General features: G+C 40.6%; 1 protein-coding gene and 1 long non-coding RNA gene across 2 annotated transcripts; both read right to left on the bottom strand.

The window, feature by feature from the left end:
* Positions 1-506: 506 nt before the first annotated feature.
* dipk1aa (divergent protein kinase domain 1Aa) lies at positions 507-23,370 on the bottom strand. The gene is made up of 6 exons (XM_077537924.1): positions 22,935-23,370; positions 7,227-7,361; positions 6,521-6,628; positions 5,952-6,128; positions 5,699-5,833; positions 507-2,828 (listed from the first exon to the last, which is right to left on the bottom strand). Exons 1-6 carry the CDS (start codon positions 22,986-22,988, stop codon positions 2,148-2,150), a joined length of 1,290 nt encoding a protein of 429 aa, XP_077394050.1. The 5' UTR covers positions 22,989-23,370; the 3' UTR covers positions 507-2,147.
* Positions 13,815-18,873, bottom strand: LOC144031140 (uncharacterized). The gene is made up of 2 exons (XR_013287453.1): positions 18,841-18,873; positions 13,815-16,336 (listed from the first exon to the last, which is right to left on the bottom strand). It is a non-coding gene; the product is annotated as an uncharacterized LOC144031140 (long non-coding RNA).
* Positions 23,371-23,723: the final 353 nt, after the last annotated feature.

The raw sequence follows: 23,723 nt of genomic DNA, 5'->3' as shown, positions 1-23,723 counted from the left end.
TCAGTAGCAGCAACTTCGCCACAGATCTCAACAGAAGTTGTTCAGCATACTCCATTAGGTAGAGCAATGCATATACTACTTTTTCTTTGCACTGCTCCCTACTAAGTACTGTATATCAGGTGTTTATGTACAGCACTTTGTATACAGCAATGCCTGTTCTTAAAGCGCTTTATAAATAAAGTTGAGTTGAGTAATTCCACTTCCTGTTTTGATTAGCTCACGTATAATTATGCGAGAGGTCTCACGGAGGACTGGAATCTTGACCAGTGTTGAGATGATAATCTTTATGTTTGTGAGGGAACTGTGATGATATTATCTGCGCACTTTACACACAATACGACCAAAGCTGTTAAATGCCCGATTTTTTATATGTGTGTGTGGCATCTGACAAAGATGAAAAATCTTTTAAGATTTGAAAAATCCTTATATGTGTACCAGGTTTAAGCCCACTTTGCAACTAGTGAATGTAGTTTTCTCACTTGGTGACTCAAGAAACAAGGCGTGTAGACAGCAAAATAGTGTGTACTGTATTCTCAGTTGTGCAAAATCATGCATGTGTTTTTCTGTTTAAACATCTTAGTCCACACAGCAGCACTGAGCACTCCTTTCAGCTTGTCAAGAGCATGACACATTTTCAAAAGTTACTTCATATCAGCTGTGCCTCAAATACACCTTGTACATTTCTATTCAGCATTCAAGTGCAGCCACATGATTGGTTAAAGACTCAGCATGTGTTTGATGGCACTGTGATGGGCAAAACCCACAAACGGATGCAGTACCATAGGTCAGTCTTTTTCTAGAGGGAAAAATAATTGGCAAACATTCACAAATGACTATACAGCTCTGTGATCATTAATCAACTTCATGTGTTCACACGTATCATGGCCCAAGGCTCGAGAGGAACAGCTGCCTAGTAGTGTCACTAGGTAGTGATTGTGCTTTTGTAGTAGCTTGACCACTCTGTTGCTTTGCAATGCCCAAAATATCCCACTGAGTACTGAATCCATTGAAAGTGGGACATTGAAGAGGAATAATTTGCCTTCCAAATTTGCAACAATACCCAGCGTGAACCAGTGTCAAATGTTTTGACAATGTAATAGAAAAAAAAAAGAAAAAAAAAACCTTCACATGTAATCATGTCGAACTTTTCTATACAAGTACCTAACTTGCTTAGTTCCAACATGTTAAATACATTTAGCAAAAATAAGCATGCAAAAGTCATCACATTAAATAGGGACCTTGCATTATCTCAATACTACATAAACCCAAATATTACGAAAAAAAAAATACAAACAAGTCTTGTGTACTCCTGAATGAGTGTCCCAGCAAGGTTTCCAAATTGTAAGAAGCAACTAAGTTCTCAAATATGCCGCATCTATGATGAATCTATACAATATGGGCAAAAGTAATGGGTCACATTGTTATTACGTCTAATGGAAGTTAAAAAAAAAAAAAGTTTGCATACAATTGTCAAAAACATTTGATTCAGATAGGACTAAAAGGGATATGATTCATTACCCAGGGAAGCCTTGTAACGTTTGCCCATGTGTATCATGTCATTATTAACTACTGACAAGACATTAGGGATATTCGGGATTTGGGTTGAAATTTCAGGATGAACGTAACTTTTTAAAGGAGAACTTAATTCACCTTCACGCAATGGCCAACAGTTTTTAATGTTTCAGTACTTTTCACGCAGCTCGCTGTTCTCTAACAAGGAGCGGAATCACAACATTGAAAACAGTTTGATCCATGAAAATTTCCAAGGTCATCCATTTCGATGTCTTTTTGTGACGCTTCCAGTTTCTCTTTTGTACAGCAACTTGCTAGAGAACAGCAAATTGTGCAAAAAGTATGGAAACAAATTAGGGCAGAAACTATTAAATCGAATAATTTGAATAACTCGACTACAAAAGAAAGCTGAAAAAGAAAGCACGGCATTGAGAATTTGAAAGAAAGTTAGGGCTGAAATGACTAATTAAATTAAAGCTAAACAAAAGAAAAAAGGCCATATGAGCCATATCAGCATTTTCAGTTCATCCCAAACGTTGAAATCCAAGGCCCAACATCCCTAACATGAAATAACTGGAAAAAATGTGCTTTTGTTTACATACAGTATTTGTATCACAGCATTTGTCAGATCCCGGTTACGAGTCCTTAGTGTGCGAGATCTGTCTCCACAGCAGAGCCTTCAAGTTGTTGAGGAGCAGCGAGTGCTCCATGTTCAGCTGCCCGGCGTCGCCCTTGAGGGCCATGCAGGCGTACAGCTGCCTCTCCAGTTCCTCTCGCAGGGCAGACGGTGCCCCGTGCAGCAGGTAGTCCTTCAGCATACTGCACGCTTTGGCCAAATTGGGCCGCACGGGCTCCACCTTGCAGCGTTTCTCCACGGCGTCGCACGACGTCCGGCAGTCCGTCCCGTACACGCAGTCGGCGTCCGTCTCGCAGCGCAGCGCCCGCATGCCCCGCCGGAACTGGCTTTCGGGCACCACGGCCCGGGCGTCGGTGAGACGCAGTTCGTGGCCGTCGGTGTAGCCGAAGCGAGCCGCCGCCAGGTCGCAGATGAGGAAGCTGCCGTACGTGCCGTGGAAGATGTCCTCCACCAGCTCCAGCAAGCCCATGGAGATTTTGGCTTTGCGGGGCCACGAGGGAGCGAACCACTGGTCCATGGTGCGTTGCAAGCTGCCGGGGACCCAAGAGACCAGCGGCCAGGGCATGGAGAAACCGTACAGGGGCCCGTGGGGGACCCTCTCGGTCATGTAGAGGTCGCCGCAGAAGCCGAGGAGGCGAGGGGTGTGACCGCGCTCCTGAAGCAGCAGGCCCACAAGCACCTGAGAGCACAACACGTAAACACACTGTCAGCTAGCAAAGTGCTTCTACAAGTTTTGTTTTATGCCTCAACAAGAACAAAGTACACATATTCATAATGATCAGAACATCAAAAGTATGTAAGTATCAAATTATGACTTGAGTAAAAGTACTTGAGGTGGCAAAAGTACTCACACGATTGTGTATTGAAGTACAACTTAGTAGAGTCCAAGTACAAATCCTCACATCCAAGTGGTACTCCAATAAAAGTCAATTAAAGCAACAGAGGCTGATTTTTAGCGCCATCTAGTGGTGAACTAATAATACATTTAAAAACACAACATTTGGCTGTAATTCCTTTCGATTCGCAGCAGCAAATGATTGGAACACCCTACAGAACAGATTCAGGAATTTGTAGTTGACACCTGTTCTTGTTAAATATAAGCACAAGTGTCCTCTTCTTTGTTTGTACTTATGTTTTGCTTTCGTGTTTTATTTTTACGCTTGTGTATTGTGTTGGATGTTCCTGTTGCGGCCTCTTGTCCAGGTCATGTTTCTAAATGAGAATTAGTTCATCATCAATGTATTTTATTATTATTTTTTTTAATATAGTCGTAGGTCTAGTGATCGATTACTAATTATACTATATGGCTGGAGTCTCACCTTGCAAGAGATATAGATGCCCAAAAGACAACTTCGCGAACGTAGTAGCATCAAGTGTCGGACGCAATGGGTCGACCACTGCTTACCTTCCACCGCCGGGGCCTGCAGGTGGTCGTCACCGAGTCCCGTGATCCGGGCTACCGTCGCTTGTCACCCCTTTAATTAGCTGTTTTTGTTTTGTTTTTTTGTTTTTTTTTTAGTACAAGCTTCCCCCGCTAGCTTCTAGTTAGCCACTCCAGCCTATGGCTCTGACTAACTCGCTAGCCACTCGTTAGCTGCTCTGGCGAAATCCGGCTCGCTCGGTCTTTCGGCGTTGCTCACTGGACTTCACACCGGCTGCCAAGTCGCCATCGCTCACCGAGATGCTTGCTTGCAAACGCAAAATATGAATTGATAACAGTGTGTGTGCTTCTAAATGCATGCACTTGGGCTGCACTCTATGCTATAGCGACATTTAGTGGTCACTTATTACTAGGGTTGCCAACTTTCTCATCCTGAAATAAGAGATAGGTGCACGGCACGGTATGATACGTTCACAGCCGAAGTATTAAGATCGGCGTTTAGAGTGTAGGCGACATGAAGCTGTGACGAAACCAGGAAATGCCTCTCTCTCTCTCTCTAGTTTCCTCTCTTACCTTGCAAGATCTCCACATAACGTCACACCCAGCGACTCATTTTATTGGCTACGAGCAACTTCCTTGTCAATTGTATGGGAGTAGCCGTGGTCCAAAAATGGCAAAGATGCCGTTTGCTGCATTCCCTGTAACCCCGGGTTTTCACCGGTTGCGGTTGCGGTGCGGTTGCGGTGCGGTCCGGCGACGCAAGCAATTAGATTCCATTCATTCGAATGGTGCAGTTTACACCGCTTGCGGGTGCGTTGCGTGTCGACTGCGGAAGGCCTGCGGCGTGCCGCAAGCCTTCCGCAAGGATAGACCTATTTTCTATTTTTGCCGGACGCCGCAGCGGTAGGCCTCCGGCAAATGGCAAGCTAGCAAAAAACACATCGAGCGGGACAGGAAGACCGAGGCAGTTTCAAAATAAATTTCCGGTTACCTTTCAGAATAAAACACTCGCCAGCTCCTATTTCGCAAGTTTTTCAGCAAAACGTGACGTGGGCGTCGCCGGGCCATGTGCTCATTCACGGTTTAGACACCAGCGAACATGGACGAGGAGAGGTTTATATTGGAGGTGGAAAACCACAAAATAATATATGACACGGCACATCCTTTTTATAAGGACTGTAATGTATTGTGAGTTTGATGTTCGCGATTGCTTGTTGTGCCCGTCTCGCTTGCCGTACTGAGCGGCAGCCGGACGGGGAAGACAGAAATAAAGAGTGGACCCGCACTGACCCGACTCTCGTTATTAATATACTTCACAAGGACAACCAAAAAAAGGATGCTGCATGGAATCTCATAGCAGAAGAAGAAGAAAAAGTTAAATCAAAAGAAGTCCACCTCTCTTTCTGCTTCTCTGTTGAGCACAGACTTTCTGTACGTTTGTCGTTGTGAAATGCCACATGATCGCGCGCGCGCGGTCCCGCGAGACACGTTGGGAAGTGGGCGGCGACGGAGCTGCCGGACCGCAGCTGTGCGGAGCCGGTGTGGATTGACAAAAAAATTGACCCGTCCGGAGCACGCAGTCAAGACGCACCGCACCGCAACCGCACCGCAACCGCATCCAGTGAAAACCCGGGGTAAGAATTGAGAATTATTTTACGGGACTTTTGAGGTCCCGTACGGGACATAACAATTTAGCCCAAAAATACGGGGCGTCCCGACTAATACGGGACAGTTGGCAACCCTACTTATTACACACTGTGACTTTAAGTCGAGTCAATTTTTGACTTCAGTAAAAGTACTTTTTTTAAGAATACTCATAATTGACAAAACTACTCAGACTCTATGTAAATAGCAGTACAAAGTCAAAGTATAAATACTCATGGTGAAATGTTACTCCAGTCAAAGTAGCCAAGCCAAATTATGACTTGACTTTTTAAACATGTCAAAGATGGCAAATGTACTCATAATCTGTACTTAAATAGAAGTACAGACTCAAAGTATACATCCTCACCGTCTTGTTCTTGGAATTAAAATCAATGCAGCCAAGTTGACTCGTGATTGAGTTGAGCTCATTTTCTATCTTCTGAAAATACATTTTCAAGTCAAGTTGGCTAGATCCCAACCACACCTACAACCCCAATGTAAAGATTAATGTGGTGTTATTCAACCTCGTCAATCTGCAGGAGGGCCCACATGGAGCGAGCTTCAGGCAGGGACACTTTTCCGTCTTTGTTGCCGTCCGCTACTGACAGGATCACGCTCACCAGACTGCCCAGGTTGGTCTGCTGATCTCCAAGCTTGGACTAGAAACGACACGCACAACAAGGTCCCAAGTGAGACAATTACTATATGCTTTAATGAACTCCGACAGTGAAATTATATCTAACTTACCTTAGCATTTTTTTAAATTTATTTTTTTACCTTGAGGTGATTAAAGACCATCTCTCTGAACTTCTCCACGGAGGTGCCTATGGTGGGGGTATCGAATGCAGGCGTCTCCCTGTGAGGCTCTGGCTCCTCGCCAATCTCGTAGTGCGTTACTTTGCCCACATGACAGCGAATGATCCCTTCGTGATCTCCCCAACTTCCTGTGTATACCTGTTAAAACAGCGACAGCAAGTGTTTTAATCATGAATAAGGAAGCAAACATGCCGATGTTGTGGTTGTGTGCGAGGAATCTGAGAGAAACAGTTCAATTTTAATATAGTTGAATTGACTGGGTCCAGTATTTCTGGTTGTGAAAGGCCTGGGCAGATTAGATTAGCGCGGCAACACATAGAGGCTGAAGCTGATTGGACAAAAAAAAACAATAAATAAATCTAACATCCACATAATGTATTGGAATCAGTTCAGCAAAGAGAAACCGCTACAAAAGTCAGAGAATAGACTGGTGGAAATAAAAGAATACAATTTCACGGGACAAATATTAGAATTTAAATTGTAAAGTGTAGTGTCAGTACTGGTGGTAGGATAAGGAAAACCGTCCCTACCTGGTTGTTTGGGACTGTTGACAGACATCTGCTCATGTAGAATGTGTTTTTCTCACAAAGGCTGCTGCAGGCCGAGCCGTCAATAATTCCTCTCCTGTAGTTGTCACACTTTAAGGTGAAGAGAATACACAAGTCTGTCGTCAGGTTTATTCACCAACAGGTCAGAAGCACCTGCTGCCTTAAACAAATGTTTGGATTGAGCTCGTTTATCTATTTACAGCTTCCTATCTGAGCTTTAGGACAATTAAAGGCTATCATGGTTGTCATATTTAATTTCCATAAATCTGATATCCTTGCACTGATTATTATTACTGGTACAACTCTCTTTAAATTATACATAAAACAATTCTCTAATAAAACTCCTGGATTATTATTTTTTTTTTTAATGTGTGGGGTCTGTCACAGAAACATAAATATAACATTGAAAATAATTTCCTTACACGGGTACCAGGCCTAAAGGTGTGTGTTTACCTTGTGAACCTTGACCAGCAGCTTGAAGTTAATAAATGAGTTTAACTTTAATTATTCTATAGGCAGGGCAGTACAATTAGTGGGAGGCCAATAAAACAACACTGACCCAGATAACCAGCCAACACATTGTGTAAAATCATCGACAAGCTTTCACAATGTGGCGGCGTGTGCATTTCAAAAATCAATTTGAAGACCACAAGGTCGCAAAACAAGCATAAGCTAATCGATAACTCACAATGGCGTTTTTGCACTGGTGTCCTCTGCAAAGCTCCGTGTAGGCCGAGTATTGCACGTAGAATACCCAGCTTCCCACCAGCACCGTCAGCCAAGTCAGGAACAAGTACTTCACCCTTACAAAGGAGATACGAGCCTGCAGAGACAGACAATTCAAATTTATTTTTAGGAAACTTTAAAAACAACCACAGCTGCAGCTCAAAAATAATGTGACTTTACAGTAATCCATCTGAGATGTAACGAAGCCATGGAATACTGTTTAAGTGTGGTTGTGAAATGTAAGGCTTTACTTTTGTCAGCAGTCTAATATATATATAAAAGAAAGGAAAAAAAAGATGACTTTAACAACAGCACCAATTTGCCAGTCCAATTTAAAAATCACTGTCCAATTGAAAAACCAAAGTTCGACAGATGACTTGGCCAAAAGTGGCTTTAAGGAGAAAGTGTCCATTTTATTTTGTGGGACAAAGGAAACACTATGGTTTCTCAAGATGGAACCTGTCATGTGCTGAAGGTTGGATCACAAAGTGCAGACACAATTAAGGTTTTAACTATTTATTCACATTGAGAGGCATGGAATGAACTTGACTAGACGAGAAACAAAGAGAGTTGCACAGAGAACAGAAAGCAATAATCCTGCAAAACACACACAATTCTCAGACTGCACCTACAGACAGTGAATCGACCTGATTGGTTGTAGCAAGTAAAGGACTAAAGAACAACATCACATAGGTCCAGACATCACCTAAATGATTAAAGATTGACATCACATAGCCTAAAACTAGTTGAATCTAGATGATGGTTACATGATAGTTACATCAGTTCAAAACAGACACTTGTTCTATCAATACAAAACAGACACAACCTCACGATCGTGAACCCAACTTAACAGGACATTAACTCAAACTTAACCTTGGCGTGACCCCAGACATTACAGAACCCAGGGGCAACAAATGCAAGGAAAACATCAGGGGCACCAAAATTGAGCCCTGACAGTAGAGCAGAGTTTTGAACTTGGAGTAACCAAATCAACAAGACAAAGAATCCCTAACTCCATTTTTTGCGCGCCACTCGGGGTGGGAGAAAAAGAAAATCGATATTGCAATATATTGTTGTGCTCTGTTGCAATAAATTATCGATACACTGAAGATACATATCGATATAATGTGTCCAGTTGTGCAGTGTTATGTTATAAATGTTTATGCACTTTCATTTGTCTCACTTTACAATGTTTACAGTGAAAAGACTAAGAGGCAGTGACGCACTATGCTAAACTTTGTACATTGTACGAAGTTTTGGCATTGAATAAATGCATAATTAGACATTTTCCTTTTTATGGACATTTATTGGCTTTTTCAGTAACATATCGTGATATAATGCAAAAAAATTTTTTGACAATATATCAGAAATCGTAGATATCATGTATCGTGATATCGATATTGAGAGCCAAATATCGTCATAGTGTCGATTAGTGTTGTTCCGATACCGTTTTTTTGGCCCCCGATACCGATTCCGATACCCAGCTTTGCTGTATCGGCCGATACCGATACCATACCGATACCTAAGGTGTTTTTTTTCCCCTCAACATGAAAAAGCTGTCCTGCCATTGGTTCAGAGCTTTCAAGGGCCAATAGGATATCTTAGATCGGCATGCAGTGAGCATGTCACATATCAGTGAATGTCGTGCACGAGCAAGACACAAGATGCTGCATCCAAAATCCTATATTAGTGTTGGAATTAATGGTATTGGCATGTTACTTGTGAGTACTCACCTATACCGATACCACTGTTTTAATGCAGTATCGGCACCTCTGCCGATACTAGTATTGGTATCGGAACAACACTAGTATCGAATCGTGGTTTACCCGTATCGTCCCACCCCTACTCGCCACGTCATATCTTGAAAATTTACACGCCAGGTCACTCTTGAGTCAAGGTATCACTGTAATGTAAACCTTTATCCCGTGGGTGTCTTTTATTAGAACATTATACCCTGATTTGCAGTGCAAATCAGATGTGGTTTTCTACGTTTGTTGTTTACCCTAATTATTGTGGCCCCTTGTTGTTGTTACCCTTCAAGCAATGAAGCAAATGGTATAACTACACATTTAGACAGACCATATAACAATACTCACAGGAATATATTCTTTATCCTCTGCGAAAAATAATTTACTGCCATACTGATAAACTGGACAGGAGCTGAATCTCCAGTCAAAGCATGACAAAAATTGTATTTTTAATTATATTACCATTTCTAGAATTCTATTTTAACTCTACTTAATGATGCCATTCCTGTATTTTATACCTCGCTTTTTTTGTTCTCTCCTTAAAAAGTAAGATGACTTGCCATGCAAATGTCTGAATTACAAGCATGGTCAGGTAACAAATTAAACTCATATCTCAAGGCCCCAATGCCTTTTCATTATTTGCAGACGTTTGTTCATACTCTTGATGAAACATTTTCACCATGTGATCACCCTTGATCAGATAACTGAGTCGCTATGGTACCAGCATGGTGACTTGGGTTGCCACTTTATCAGTATTAAGAAGCTAGCAAAAAAAAAAAAGTCAAGCAGTACAGATCATACTACTTGTCACTCACTGTAAAAATATGATTGGTGCCTTTGTCACTCTTCAGGTCTGACAAATGTCCTCTTGTATAGTGTTGCATTGTGGCATGTTAGTACATGATGGACCATTTTGGAAAATAATAATGAGAATGTCAACCAAGTGGAAGCACCACTAGTGGTGCCAGGCTCTGGGTTTTGGCCTGCTGTGTCATGTTTTTCCTCTCTGCCCACAGTCTGCTTGGTTAATCGATGGGTGGAATCTCCAGCCACACCTACCTGCAATCAACTAGCTGCACCTGTTGCTAATCAGCCTTTGCTGGTATTGAGGTGTGGTTCCAGTGGAAGAAGCATGTTTCTTCTCGTGACAACTGTTTGTCATTGTTTTTTGTTGCCTTTGGAGTTGTTTTGTCGTGGCTCACACTTATGTAACTTTTGTTTGAATACATTTTCTATCGGCATAGTGGTTAATTCTTTGGCTGTAGGCCAATTGTTACAAACAGTAGAAATCATGGAGTTTTTTTTCTTTTCTTTCCAGCCCTTGAGAATGACGCTACTGATTGTAAAGGTCCTGTGCAGATTAGACTAACGTGGCATATGGAGAGGCTGAAATCTGATCGGACAAAATAGATAAAGACTGTAGCATCCACAAACGTACTGGAAGAACTGCAGCCTAGAGAATTACTATAAAATGAAAAGAATAGACCGTTGGTAAAAAATAAAATGTCATGGAACAACATACTGAATTTGAATTTAGATTGTAAATGTAGGTCAGTGCTTCTGATGGTGTCGCCGCCAGCAGTCTGGTGACCAATGATGCGCACTATTTAGCAAAAAACAGAGCGACAAATGGTCAAGCTTGTGTCACCAACAGTTTATGACTTCCATAAGAAATATGGTTGGTGTTAAAGTGCTCTGAGGATAATGCAAATTTCTTGTTTCAACTCTCAACACAATGTGTCCAGTAAGGCAGGGATGGTTTTACTTGTATTTGAGGGCCTGTGATTATTCTACTGCAGCTTGGGTGAGAGGAACTCCATTTCTAATTTTGTTCTTGAGCTTTAAATTAAAAAAAAAAAAAAAAAAAAAGGGCTGGGGAAACTATTACTGTATTAACTCAAGTCTGGGTTCTTCTTTATAGATTAGAGGCACATGACCTGTTGTAGAAATGTCAAGAGGACTGCAAAAATAAGTGAAAGGTTTCGAGTTGACCCAGATACACAGTACTTTATGTAGCTTTTGGGTGACAATGTGAAACAACTCAGCGTTGAAAAGATGAGCATGTAAAGAATGAATGTGGGCATGAGGGGAGGGAGTTATCACCGGAGAAGAAAACTTGACGTTGACAATATAATCATATTTGGCCTCCGTTTCCAATATTGAGTAGATTTGACGTTCAATCTGATGCAGGCAACATCACATGACAATAAAACAGTATGCCCAATGTCTTCTTTATTATTTGCGATATTTATTGAGCCGCTTGCGCTAGCTATACGTCAGGATAGACTGATTCAAGGAATCCACTCCGGGACAATAGAACATAAAATTAATCTATATGCCGATGATATATTACTCTATTAGAAGAACCTGCGATCTCGTTAGGGGAAGCATTTGACTTAATAACTAAATTCTCTCACTTATCAGATTATTCTATTACAGTGATACCTCAGCTCACGAACATAATTGGTTCCCAGAAAGTGTGTGTAAGGTGAAAAGTTCGTCTTCCGAACATTTATTTCCCATAAGAAACCATTAAAATGAGAATAATCCGTTCCCAGGTCCCCATAAAACATAATTTTCTACTAAATAAGCCTTAAAACTACACAAAAATATACCTTATTTTATGTATAATAAATGTGCTATTGTATTGTAATTAAAGAAATAAACTGTACTGTATAATAAAGTCGTTTTATTTACCTTTGTGATGGTAGTTGATGACTTGATGGAATGGAGTGGGAGGAGGATGGAGGGGAGGGAGGGAGTTACCGTTTGGAAGGAGAGTCACCTTCCATAAGGACTGTAGGTAACTCAACCTCCGGTGTGGCTTCTCTTCTTTGCTTCTTAGAAGGAGACTCTTTATCCTTTTTGCGGACTAAAAACCTCTTAATTGACACCTGTTGCTTTCTGAGTTGTAAGGTCTTACGAAACTGAGGCATCACATTATCATTCATCATGTTGATGATTCTCATAGCCACAGTCTTTTCTGAATGGTACTGTTCGATGAAAGCTTGCACATCACTCCACTTACGCTAAGTCACACAAACACACACCTCGTTCGTGTTTTTCAATGATATCCTTCTTCTGCTCGATCGGAATTTTCTTTAATGTCTTCTTAGGCTTAACACTAGCCTGTGGTGGGGTCTTTTTCGGTCCCATAATAGCAAAAGTACACTCAATATGGTCCAAAATGTCTATCAAACACAAACCGCGTCCGCACTCAAAGAAAGGGGGTGACGAACTGGGACGCCGTGAGCGTGCGTCAGCTTCTCGTGGCCGCCACCGTGGCGCTGTTCGACCGCGTGGTTTGGTTCGTCCGCCGAAAACTAGTTCGTCAGCAGAGACTGACTATATGCTCGCGAATTTAATGTTCTTGAGGCGAAAAGTTCGTGAGCTTAAGCGTTCGTCAGCGGAGGTTTTACTGTAACTGGACAAAATCAATATTACTACCTATTACAGAAAATTAATGGAACCCCACAAGTCAGGATCCACACTACTCATTTCCTACAGGTAATTTAAAATACTTAGGTGTTAAAATTTCACCTAAATTGACTTATTTAAATTTTTTACCATTATTGGATAGTATCCGTAGTGACCTGGAGCACTGGAATAATTTTCCTATCTCTTTAATAGGACGAATAGCCACTATAAAAATGAAAGTTTTACCAAAGATAAATTATTTATTTTCAATGATTCCATTTAAACCTATGTCTAACTGGTTCCAATCGCTGGACTCTATCATAAAATTCTATTGGAATTAAAAAAAAAAAAAAAAAAAGAAGCAAAGATTAGTCTATCAACTCTTCAGGAAAGTAAATCTAAAGGAGGTTTAGAGGCACCAAACTTTATGTACTATTATATAGCTAATCAACTACAATATATTGTGCTATGGACACAACCCAACAGAGATACTAACTGTTGGTTGGAATTGGAGCAGAAGGATTGTAATAATCTTAGACTTTCAGATTTACTCTTTATTACAAAATCGATAAAACGACATAATTGTTTTAAAAACCCAATGATAGCCGCCAGCCTGACTGCCTGGTGGAAGGCATTAGAAATTACAAACTCCCAATTGGCGCCCTGTGGGCTCTCTCCCATTTGGCATAACCCCGACTTTCAACTTAATAATCAGTCATTCCATTTAGGAATAGGAGCAGAAAGGAATTACACACCTTCATCATCTCTTCTCAGATAATATGTTTATATCGTATATAAACTTGGTCCAAAAATATGAAATAAAAACAGAAATTTCTTACATTATCTGCAAGTTAAAAATATGGTTAAGAAACAAATCCCAACACTTCAGGATACGCTCCAACTGCCTGTCTTCGCTAAAGATATTATAAAGCTTTCTCCAACAACAATAAAGAAAATATCAAAAATATATAAGCTACTTTTATATACAGATAAAATGTATTTACCCACTTTAAAATGGGAAAAAGACTTGTCTATAGTTCCGGAACCAGACTTTTGGACCCAAATCTGTGAAAATGTATTTAAAATGACCAAACAGACAAATTTGCAACTTATCCAATATAAGATACTTCATAGAACATATATTATGCAATATATGATGAAAAAAATGGGACTCTCTGACTCCGATATTTGTCTCCAGTGCTCACAAAACACTGCCGACACTTATCTTCATGCTTTATGGTAGAGATAGACCGATATGCTTTTTTCAGGGCCGATGCCGATTCCGATTATCGGTAGTCAAGGAGGCAGATAGCCGATATTCATTTGCAGTAAAAGTTAAAATGTTGGCACCAAATTTTTGAATAATGCAAACCTCAACACTTAACTTCATTTAAATGCCACAGAGGCATATGTTTATTAAACAGCAGCTTTTCAAAAATGTACATTTCTCTTTTCCTTTTTCGTTTGAAACAAAAGACATCAAGGCTCATCAGCATGTTTTATAAAGTTAAATGAAAAAACTAACTAATAAAGTGCTTTACAAAGTAAATATAAATGTTAAGTCTTTTTCTTATGTTTGTTTAAAATAGAAAAACAAAAAAAATGCACCACGTTTCCAGGGTTCAATGAAAATATTTTCACAAGTACATCATCCTGAAGTTTTTTAAAGTAAAAAAAAAAAAAAAAAAGTGCAGGGAGTTGCCAGGGTCAGTAACATAGCATCTCTTATAACGTGAACTGAAAGTGCAGGGAGTTCTCCATGTCGGCAGCATCTCTTGTAACAGAATTTTTTAATTAATATAGTACCCTGAAATTTTCGAAACTAGTGTTTCATTTCAACCTCTTTCACATCTTTGTTTATAAAGTTTAAAACAAAAAGTGCAAAATGCTCCCAAAGTCCTCTTATAAAACGAACTAAAATTAAAATAAATAAAATAGCTCCCTGAAGTTTTCTGAAGTAAATAAAACATTTAAATAAAAATTGCACAGAAATGTGAGTCCAAAATCAATTAGTAGTCCCAATTGAGTAAGACCATATTGTGGTGCAAAAAGCAGAGTTGTTCAGCATGATCTCCAGTGAGACGGCTTCTCTTAGGCTCATAAATTGTAGCGACTTCACTAAAGACACGTTCGCTTGGGACTGATGAAGGTGGTGCACAAAGAAACCTCCGTGCTAGTTTTGCAAGTAGCTTGAAGCGCCATTCATTCTGTCTCCACCACTGAAGCGGATCACCTTTATGCCTGTCGATCACTGGCTCCTTGAGGTAGATATGAAGCTCATCCTCAACACAGACACTGGTCAGCAACAGCGGGTCAGTGTGCGGTTCCAAAAGAGAACTGAACATTTCATCAACCTTGCTGTGGTAGGATGTGTGTTTTGTCTGTTGCCATTTCCTTTTTTTGGTATTCTCATGTGCAGCTGCCCCCAGCATCTCACAACTGGCTCGTTCTGTGGCAGCTTGCTCTTCTTCAGTGGTCTGTTGTGTGGTAGCATCCACTTCCTCTTTCAACCAACCTTTGGCCTTGCTCAGTGTTGTGGCAGCGGAAAATGCATGACTCTTATACCGAGGATCTAAGAGACAGGCAAGCACCACCATTTTTGTGTCCTCTACATTTGAGAAACGTTTGTGGATGCTCTCCTTCATGGCTTGTCTGAGCATTTGGATGCCTTTTGTGGAAGGTCCCTCATCATCTTCCAGAAGCATCTTCAGCACAGTCAGGCATGGAATAATGCAGGATGCTGAGGAGTTGCTGTGGCTAACCTGCAGTGTCACTTCCTCTATTGGGAGAAGGGCTTCGATTAAATTGGACACAAGGTCCCACTGGTTAGCAGTGGGACCTGCAAATCCTCCATGCTCACCACAGTAGACGGTAAGCGCACGCTTTTGCTCCAGCGCTCTTTGCAACATATGGAGCGTTGAGTTCCACCTTGTTGGAACAGCCTGGATTATGCTGTGCTCTGGCAGACATAGTTCCTTCTGAATGGCTTGCAAGCGTTGTTTGGCCAGAATGGAGTGGTGAAAATGTGTGGCACAGTTCTTAAGCATTGCAATTACATCTATGATGGCTCTTTGACTTGCCAGTCCATCATTCACCACAAGCTGTAAGGCGTGTGCCGTGCAGCTGAGGTTTGGCACTTCAGCGAGCTTCAATCCCTTTACAATATTTGCTCTGCTGTCTCGAAGCACTAACAATACACGGTCTTTGTTTATATTCCACTCCTCAAGCATATTGAGGAATGTGTCTTTTAAGTATTCTCCTGTGTGGGACCCATGCATTGCTCTTGTGTTTAAGACCACCTGCTTTCTTGTCCATTCAGCGTCAATGAAATGGCATGTCAGGCTCATGAGAGACTCTGTCACGCCAGTCCAGCAGTCTGTAGTGAAGGAAAGAGAGTAGCCACTATTTTCTGGTTTAATCAAGGCTTTGATCTTTTCCACAATCTTGCTGTGGATTTCCTGTAGCTTCTGAGTTCTGTAATATTTGTCACTTTTCAGTGCATATCGTGGTTCTGCTACTGCCATGAGGCGCTTAAAGCCAACATCAGACACTATCGTGAATGGCTGGTTGTCAGTGACTATCATTTCTAAGACTAGTTTGTCCATTAGTTTTGACCTGTCATCTAAGTTTGTCCACTTTTTGTGTTTTTGAAACATGTCCTCTATTGTTGGCTGAGATAGAGTTGTTTCAGCTTCATGAAAATCAGATTTCCGTTTTATCATTGCTGTATCATAAAAGTCAGGGTGATGATTCCTTAGATGGGTCCACAAGTTTGATGTATTCTTGGTTTTCCCTGTTGTTGCTCCCAAGCTGACACTTTCAGTGCATGTATTACACACTGCCTTCCCTGATGTTGGCTGAGTGTAATGATCCCATACTGCACTTTTCTTTTCTTTTTTCCTTCCATCTGCAATAAGTTGAAGGGGAATTAAATATGGGGACCACATGACATTACCTTCACAGTATTTGGGATGTTTGCAGTTTTATTATCTAAAAGTTACATTTTTATATTTTAACGTGATAGCAGGAACCCTGTTATTCAAAACTACGCTGTGGCATTACTTATTATTATTATTATTATTATTATTATATATTACTACAGTAAAAATAATAATAATTGCAATATGAGATCTATTCATTCATCCCTGAACAACCATTCAGTTCATGTAGACCGTGTCATTATGATTATTGTTATTATAAGACAATATTGATAATCTTATGATCAAGTATAGAACAGCAATATCATGCTCCTCTCACAAGAGAACTGTCAAAAGACAACTGCGGTCAGGCCAGCCGCCACTCGAAAAGACGAAGTCAAGCCAGCCGCCCCAACGATTGTTAATACTGTGCATTACGGTAACGTGCCGACGTGCCCCTGCGTTGGCCACCTTCAAAATAAAAGCTGAGCAACACCTGGTTTATGGTTTAAAATAAAGAATCATAAAAAAACAACGGTTTGTTATTCCAGAACCAGACCAGTTCTGAGGGACACTACACCACCCCAGGTATCCAACCAAAGTACTTTCAACAAAATCTGATGTTGCATTTCAAAATAAAACTTTTGAAAAATTTATTTTCCGACATTAATCCCTGATTTAAAAAAATCATTAAAAATTCATGGTTTGTTATCCCAGGACCAGACCAGTTCTAAGGGACACTACAGCACCCTAGGTATCCAGCCAAACTACTTTGAACAAAATCTGATGTTGCATTTCAAAATAAAACTCATTTGAAAATTTTAATCTCAACTATAATCCCAGATTTAAAAAAATCATTAAAAATTCATGGTTTGTTATCCCAGGACCAGACCAGTTCTGATGGACACTAAAGCACCCCAGGTATCCAGCCAAACTACTTTGAACAAAATCTGATGTTGCATTTCAAAATAAAACCCATTTGAAAATTTAAATCTCGACTATTATTGTTGATTTAAAAAAATCCTTAAAAATTCATGGTTTGTTATCCCAGGACCAGACCAGTTCTGAGGGACAGTACACCACCCCAGGTATCCAACCAAACTACTTTGAACAAAATCTGATGTTGCATTTCAAAATAAAACTCATTTGAAAAGTTACATCTCGACTATAATCCCTTGATTTCAAAAAATCATTAAAAATTCATGGTTTGTGATCCCAGGACCAGACCAGTTCTGAGGGACAGTACACCACCCCAGGTATCCAACCAAAGTACTTTGAACAAAATCTGATGTTGCATTTCAAAATAAAACTCATTTGAAAATTGAAATCTCGACATTAATCCCTGATTTCAAAAAATCATTAAAAATTCATGGTTTGTTATCCCAGGACCAGACCACTTCTAAGGGACACTACACCACCCCAGGTATCCAACCAAAGGACTTTAAACAAAATCTGATGTTGCATTTCAATATAAAACTCATTTGAAAATTTAAATCTCGACTATTATTGCTGATTTCAAAAATTTTGAAATGCAACATCAGATTTTGTTCAAAGTACTTTGGCTGGATACCTGGGATGGTGTCGTGTCCCTTAGAACTGGTCTGGTCCTGGGATAACAAACCATGAATTTTTTATGATTTTTTGAAATCAGGGATTATAGTCGAGATTGCAATGTTCAAATGAGTTTTATTTTGAAATGCAACATCAGATTTTGTTCAAAGTACTTTGGCTGGATACCTGGGGTGGTGTAGTGTCCCTTAGAACTGGTCTGGTTCTGGAATAACAAACCGTTATTTTTTTATGATTCTTTATTTTAAACCCTAAACCAGGTGTTGAGCAGCTTTTATTTTGAAGGTGGCCAGCGCAGGGGCACGTCGGCATGTTACCGTAATGCACAGTATTAACAATCGTTGGGGCGGCTGTCTTGACTTCGTCTTTTCGAGTGGCGGCTGGCTTTAGCGCAGTAAAAGACAGCTGCAGGACACATTTCATCATGTAGTTTTCTGCCACTTGGGATGTCCCAATCAACGCAGAAAAAGGCAGAGAAAAATAACTTAAGTTTTAATAAAGTAATAATAACTTGGTTAAACAGAAATTGTTGCGGTGGACCGCTGCCAGTTTCTGCAGGTTCACGTGTTTTAAGCTTAGAGATGCGTGTATGCGCACACTATTCTCTCACCATCGCGTCAACGTGCTTCCCAGCAAAACACACGTTTCTTTCACTCTCCCTCTATCAGAGTGATCAATCGATGTTGAAAGAAACATTGTTTATGTAAGTGAAAATGCGTCTGATTATCTCCCCGAGTGGCTAACGAATTAGCTTCTGGTTGTTGCTAAGCTAAACATGCTAAGTAAGTAGATTATCCTGGAAGGCTAGCGGGGATGCAATGCAAGGCAATGCAGCTTTATTCATACAGCGCATTTAATACACAACACAATTCACTGTGCTTATCTTGGTGAAAAGTTAGGTAGAGTCTCTTCTCTTTTAACTTACCTTCGAAGCATGTGTCTCTCGTCCGTGGCTGCGTGTGTGTGAGTCCAGCTACTGTAGCTGACCATGTATGGCTGTCACTGATTGGTTCTGGCTCTTGGACGGCTAACCAATCAGATGCAGCTATGGGCGGAACAATGCTGGAGTAAAGACTCCACAACATACAGAGCTGCGCTCGGTTGCATTCGAAGCAAAGTGACAGTTTTAAATGGATCGCTTATATCGGCCGTCAGATTAATAAAAAAAGGCAGATGCCGATATGTGCCAATATGCCAAATATCGGCCCATCTCTACTTTATGGTCGTGTACTATAGTGCTATATTTTTGGACTAAAGTCTTGGAAAAGCTCGCTGATACATTAAACTGTAGGCTTCCTTTATCTCCAAGATTGTGTTTACTAGGTGACTTAACAACAACTGATCTACCATGTAAACAATCTCAATCTAGACTTATAGCCCTTACTACTGATAAAAAAAAACAATCCTTGTCAATTGGAAAAATAAACACTCTAAATATCGACCACTGGTTAAACCTACTAATAAATTATATCTTAATGGAAAAAATCTCTGCTTTAAATAAAAATCAAGTAGCAAGATTTAAACAAACATGGTCTATGTACATAGAATATTTTAATCTTAATTTGACAACTTAATTCTGCCTAGAATCCGGTGGGGCAATGCGGGGGCCTGCCGGGCCTCGTTCTGTGGCCTTGGGCTCGGGGGTGCGGGCCGGGGCGGGGGTGCTCCGGGCGTCTGGGTTGGCTCGCCGACCGGGATCCGCCCGGGTGGCGTGGGGGTGGCCTTGGTGCTGCCGCGGCTTGGGGGATTCCGGAGGGGGGTGGGGTTGCTCGCTTTGCTGGGCCGCGGTTGACGGCTCCTTTATTTGGTGGCGGTCATTATGCATGCCAGATCCATCACATCAGCATCTACTGAAATTCAAACAGAATTTTCCTCACCCTCCCACTGCTTGTTGAATCAGTGGGTGTTGGTGTCTGTGGATCTCACTCTGGTTTATCTATCCTTCCCTCCTTCCTCTCTTTAGTTTTTCCTCTGGTCTGTTGAGATCTCCTTAATTTGTTGGAATTTAGAGGTTTCTGGGGTTGGCGTAAGACTCTGGTTTTGTAACCATGCGGATGGCAGGAGGTGTTTGGTTGGTGCTGGATTTCACTTTGATGGACTGGATGTGCTGGTTTCTGTGGATCTCACTCTGCCTCATCTATCCTTCCTTCCTCTCTTTAGATTTTCCTCTGGTCTCTTGAGATCTCTTTAATTTGTTGGAATTTAGAGGTTTCTGGGGTTGGCGTAAGACTCTGATTTTGTAACCATGTGGAAGGCAGGAAGTGTTTGGTTGGTGCTGGATTTTAGTTTCTTTTCTTTTCTTTTTATCTTTTCTGACTTTTTCTCTGGTTTCCTGACCGTCTGAACCTCACGACTCTGGCGAGACTCTTAAGTATCCGGTTCAGGTAAGGGTAATGGGATTAGGTTTTAGGTGAATTAATGAGTATAAATTTACACGTATTTGCACGCACATACGCGCACACATATACGTTTAAAAAAAAAAAAAAAAAAAAGTTGAATCGGTAAGACTACCAAATGAACAATTCTGAGCTCTCTCTAAGGGAAGAATAAATAAATAAATAAATAAATAAATAAAACATAATAAAAAAAATACAACAGTATTTGCAAAAATTTATTACTAATTAAAAGCATAGACACCGAGCTTAAGACATGTAAACAACAAAGTTGTACAGCATGTTCAATATAAACTAGGGCTGCAGCTATCAAGTATTTTTAGAATTATTCTACAGTTATATCACCAAGTAATCTGATTATAAAAAAAAAAAAAAAAAAAAGATGTTGCATTATTAAACAAGTCACTGGTGGTTTAGTGGTAGATTTATCTGATTATGGTGTACCAATATAAAATGTAGATCTTATTATTTATGCTAATTTGGGAGAGTGATCCAGTCACAGTCACCATCTTCCCATTCTACACTGTAGTATCTGTGACTTTGAATGTGTGTGGTTTTAAAAGGTGAGTGATGTGTACATTAGTGAATGAGAGTGTAGTTGATTGACTGCTGTTGACTGTGCCACTCTCATTTGTTTTGTATAATAATAAACATTTACTTTTGTATGTTTTTGAAGGACTTTACAAGAACCGAAATGGACCCGATATGAAAAAAATAAAAATAAAAAAAAATATTTTTGCTCATATCGGCTCATTTAATAGACTTAGACTTGACTTTATTGATTCCTTTGGGATGGCTCCCTCTGGGAAATTTTCATGTCCAGCAGCAATGAAAACAGAAAAAAAAAAAATTATAATTCAATCAATCAATAAATATGGTTATTACACCAGAGATTTAATTATTAATAATAATAATAATAATAATAATAATAACTCAATAAATAAATAAGGTTATTACACAGGAGATTTAATTAAATAAATTAAAGTACAGTAAAGTACCATATTTGTGAAGTGCACGCTACACATCCACCCACCCCCCCGAAGTGAGGAGTTGTAGAGTACAATGGCACGGTGGACAAAAAGAGTACTTTAGTCTGTTGGTCCGGCACTTGGGGAGCGTCAGCCTTCTACTGAACAGGCTCCTCTGAATGCTGATGACAGTGTGCAGATGGTGGCTGGTATTGTCCATAATATCCAGCAGTTTGTCCAGAGTTCTCTTCTCTGCCACTGTCACCAGAAAGTCTAGCTTCATGCCGACCACAAAGCCGGCCCGCCTGATAAGCTTGTCCAGTCTGTGAAAGTCCTTCTTGGATATGCTGCCCCCCCAGCACACCACGGTGTAAAAGAGAACACTGGAAACCACAGACTGGTAAAACATCTTCAAAAGTTTGCTGCAGATGCTGAAAGAACGCAGTCTCCTCAGGAAGTACATCCTGCTTTGTGTCTTCCTGTACAGGTGACTGCACAAGGTATTTGTAACTGTAACTGATAAATGCAGTGTGGAAAGTTCTGAACACACTAACCCTTCCCAAGCATTTTTTGGGCCTCTTGGAAGGATTCATTGAGGATCCTCCACAACTCTATCATCATGTTTTCAAAATGGGTGTTGCGTAGCGAGGCTGTGCCAGCATGGCGATGTTCTTCTCAGCCAGATACTGTCAAATACATACCAAGCAGGCACACTGTCACAGTAAAGAAGCCACAAGTTGTCCTGGTTGATCGTCTGGCCTATATTGACCGGGTAAACTCATAGTTGTAATTTGGGTTTGATCCAGAACTGGAACATTTCTGACACAACTCCTTATACCCTTTGGTGTAAATTTTGTATATTGTAACAACCTCATATGTAGTCAAAGTATGACACATTTGCTGATCCTCTTTAATCCCATGGGTGGTAACCAAATGCACATTCATTCAAGAGCTGCTAGCGGCCACAGCTCACACCCAGTCACTCCGCACACCAACTGCCTCACTTTATGACAACCTTCAAATAGCACAGTCTTTCTCAATTCTGGTCCTCAGGGCCCCCAGCCAGCCTGTTTTCCATGTCTCCCAATTGCAACGCAGGTGAGGATCGTTATCAGGCTTCTCCAGAACTGGTTGATTAGCTGTCATTGGAATCAGCTGCATTGGGAATTGGGAGACATGGAAAACAGGCTGGCTAGGGGGGCCTGAGGACTGAAATTGATAAACACTGAAATAGCACTCTATGAACTCCCGACCGTTTCATGTGAACTATTCCTTTGTTCCATTTCAATCACCAGAGATCACACAACTTTTAACTTAATACAATTACATAAAACTACTTTACAAGATGCTGGGAAGAAGTGTGTGGCTTGACACAATATGTATACGAAGCCTCAAGCCTCCCTGGGTTGTTTTTCTAAAACCACAATAGTGCAGTGTTCCAGTCCCTACACTTGCAGATACTGTGATTAAACAAACCCTTTATCTCGGATGTGATCAATGAAGCTTTTGGGTCAGGAGATCAATTTTTCATCGGCATTCCTCAGGTATTATTCAACCGAGGAATGAGTAGTTTACCGCCAGCTGTCAGCCTGATGTGATACTATACACTCATATTCAAAACACACACACACGTCAATATCGAAAGCAAGCGGTCTTACCTGGAAATAGAATGACTTCTTCACCCAGGCCCGTGGAAATAGCCCCTTCGCCATCACAAAAGTAGATCATCTCAAAACTGGAGAACATCAGTCACGATCAGCCACCGCAAGATCAAAGCCTCGCCTCGCATGCACAACGAATGAATGTACATTTGTTTATGTCACAAATGTTTCTTTTGTCGCCGTGTACGATACGCTGCCCTGCACATTTGCAGCATTGCTCCGGCAGCTGCTTCTCCCAAGCGAAGCCAAATTTCCCAGGCAAACCCGCTCGACCCAAAAGCAGAAAACAGCAGCACAACCTTAGGTCAATGCGCAGGCGCGTTATGCGCGAAACGTTATTAAAAAAATAAATAAGCAAAAAAAGTCTACATGACATACATTCAAAACGTGCATGCTAAGGTACATTTTACCTGTGTTGTATATACCTTAAAGCGTAATAATAAAATTGCGTGTAGCTATTTGGGAATGTGAATTTACTTCCGGTTTCCTTCATAATAAAAGTATTTTATTTTATTTTTTTCAAACAGCACTTCCGCTACGACTAGTCATTTCAAAGCTGGTGTCTTTTTCTTTTCTTTTTTCTTGGTACGAACTATGTAATCTGGTCACACAGCGATATGCAATGAGTTTCTTCTCTGCATTAGGAAAAAAAAACATGATTGCAAAGGCAAATAAATAAATAAATAAATAAATAAATATACTTCCCGACCGTGGACAAAAGATTTGAGCTGGTGTGTAAGTAAACAGAGCACAACAACCTCAGGCTCACTTCTAACCAAGTGCTGC

The sequence above is a fragment of the Festucalex cinctus genome, chromosome 1 (genome assembly GCF_051991245.1).
Source record: "Festucalex cinctus isolate MCC-2025b chromosome 1, RoL_Fcin_1.0, whole genome shotgun sequence".
Classification (NCBI taxonomy): domain Eukaryota; kingdom Metazoa; phylum Chordata; class Actinopteri; order Syngnathiformes; family Syngnathidae; genus Festucalex; species Festucalex cinctus.
Note: the sequence above shows the minus strand (reverse complement) of the source record. Positions and strands in the feature narration are given on the sequence as shown.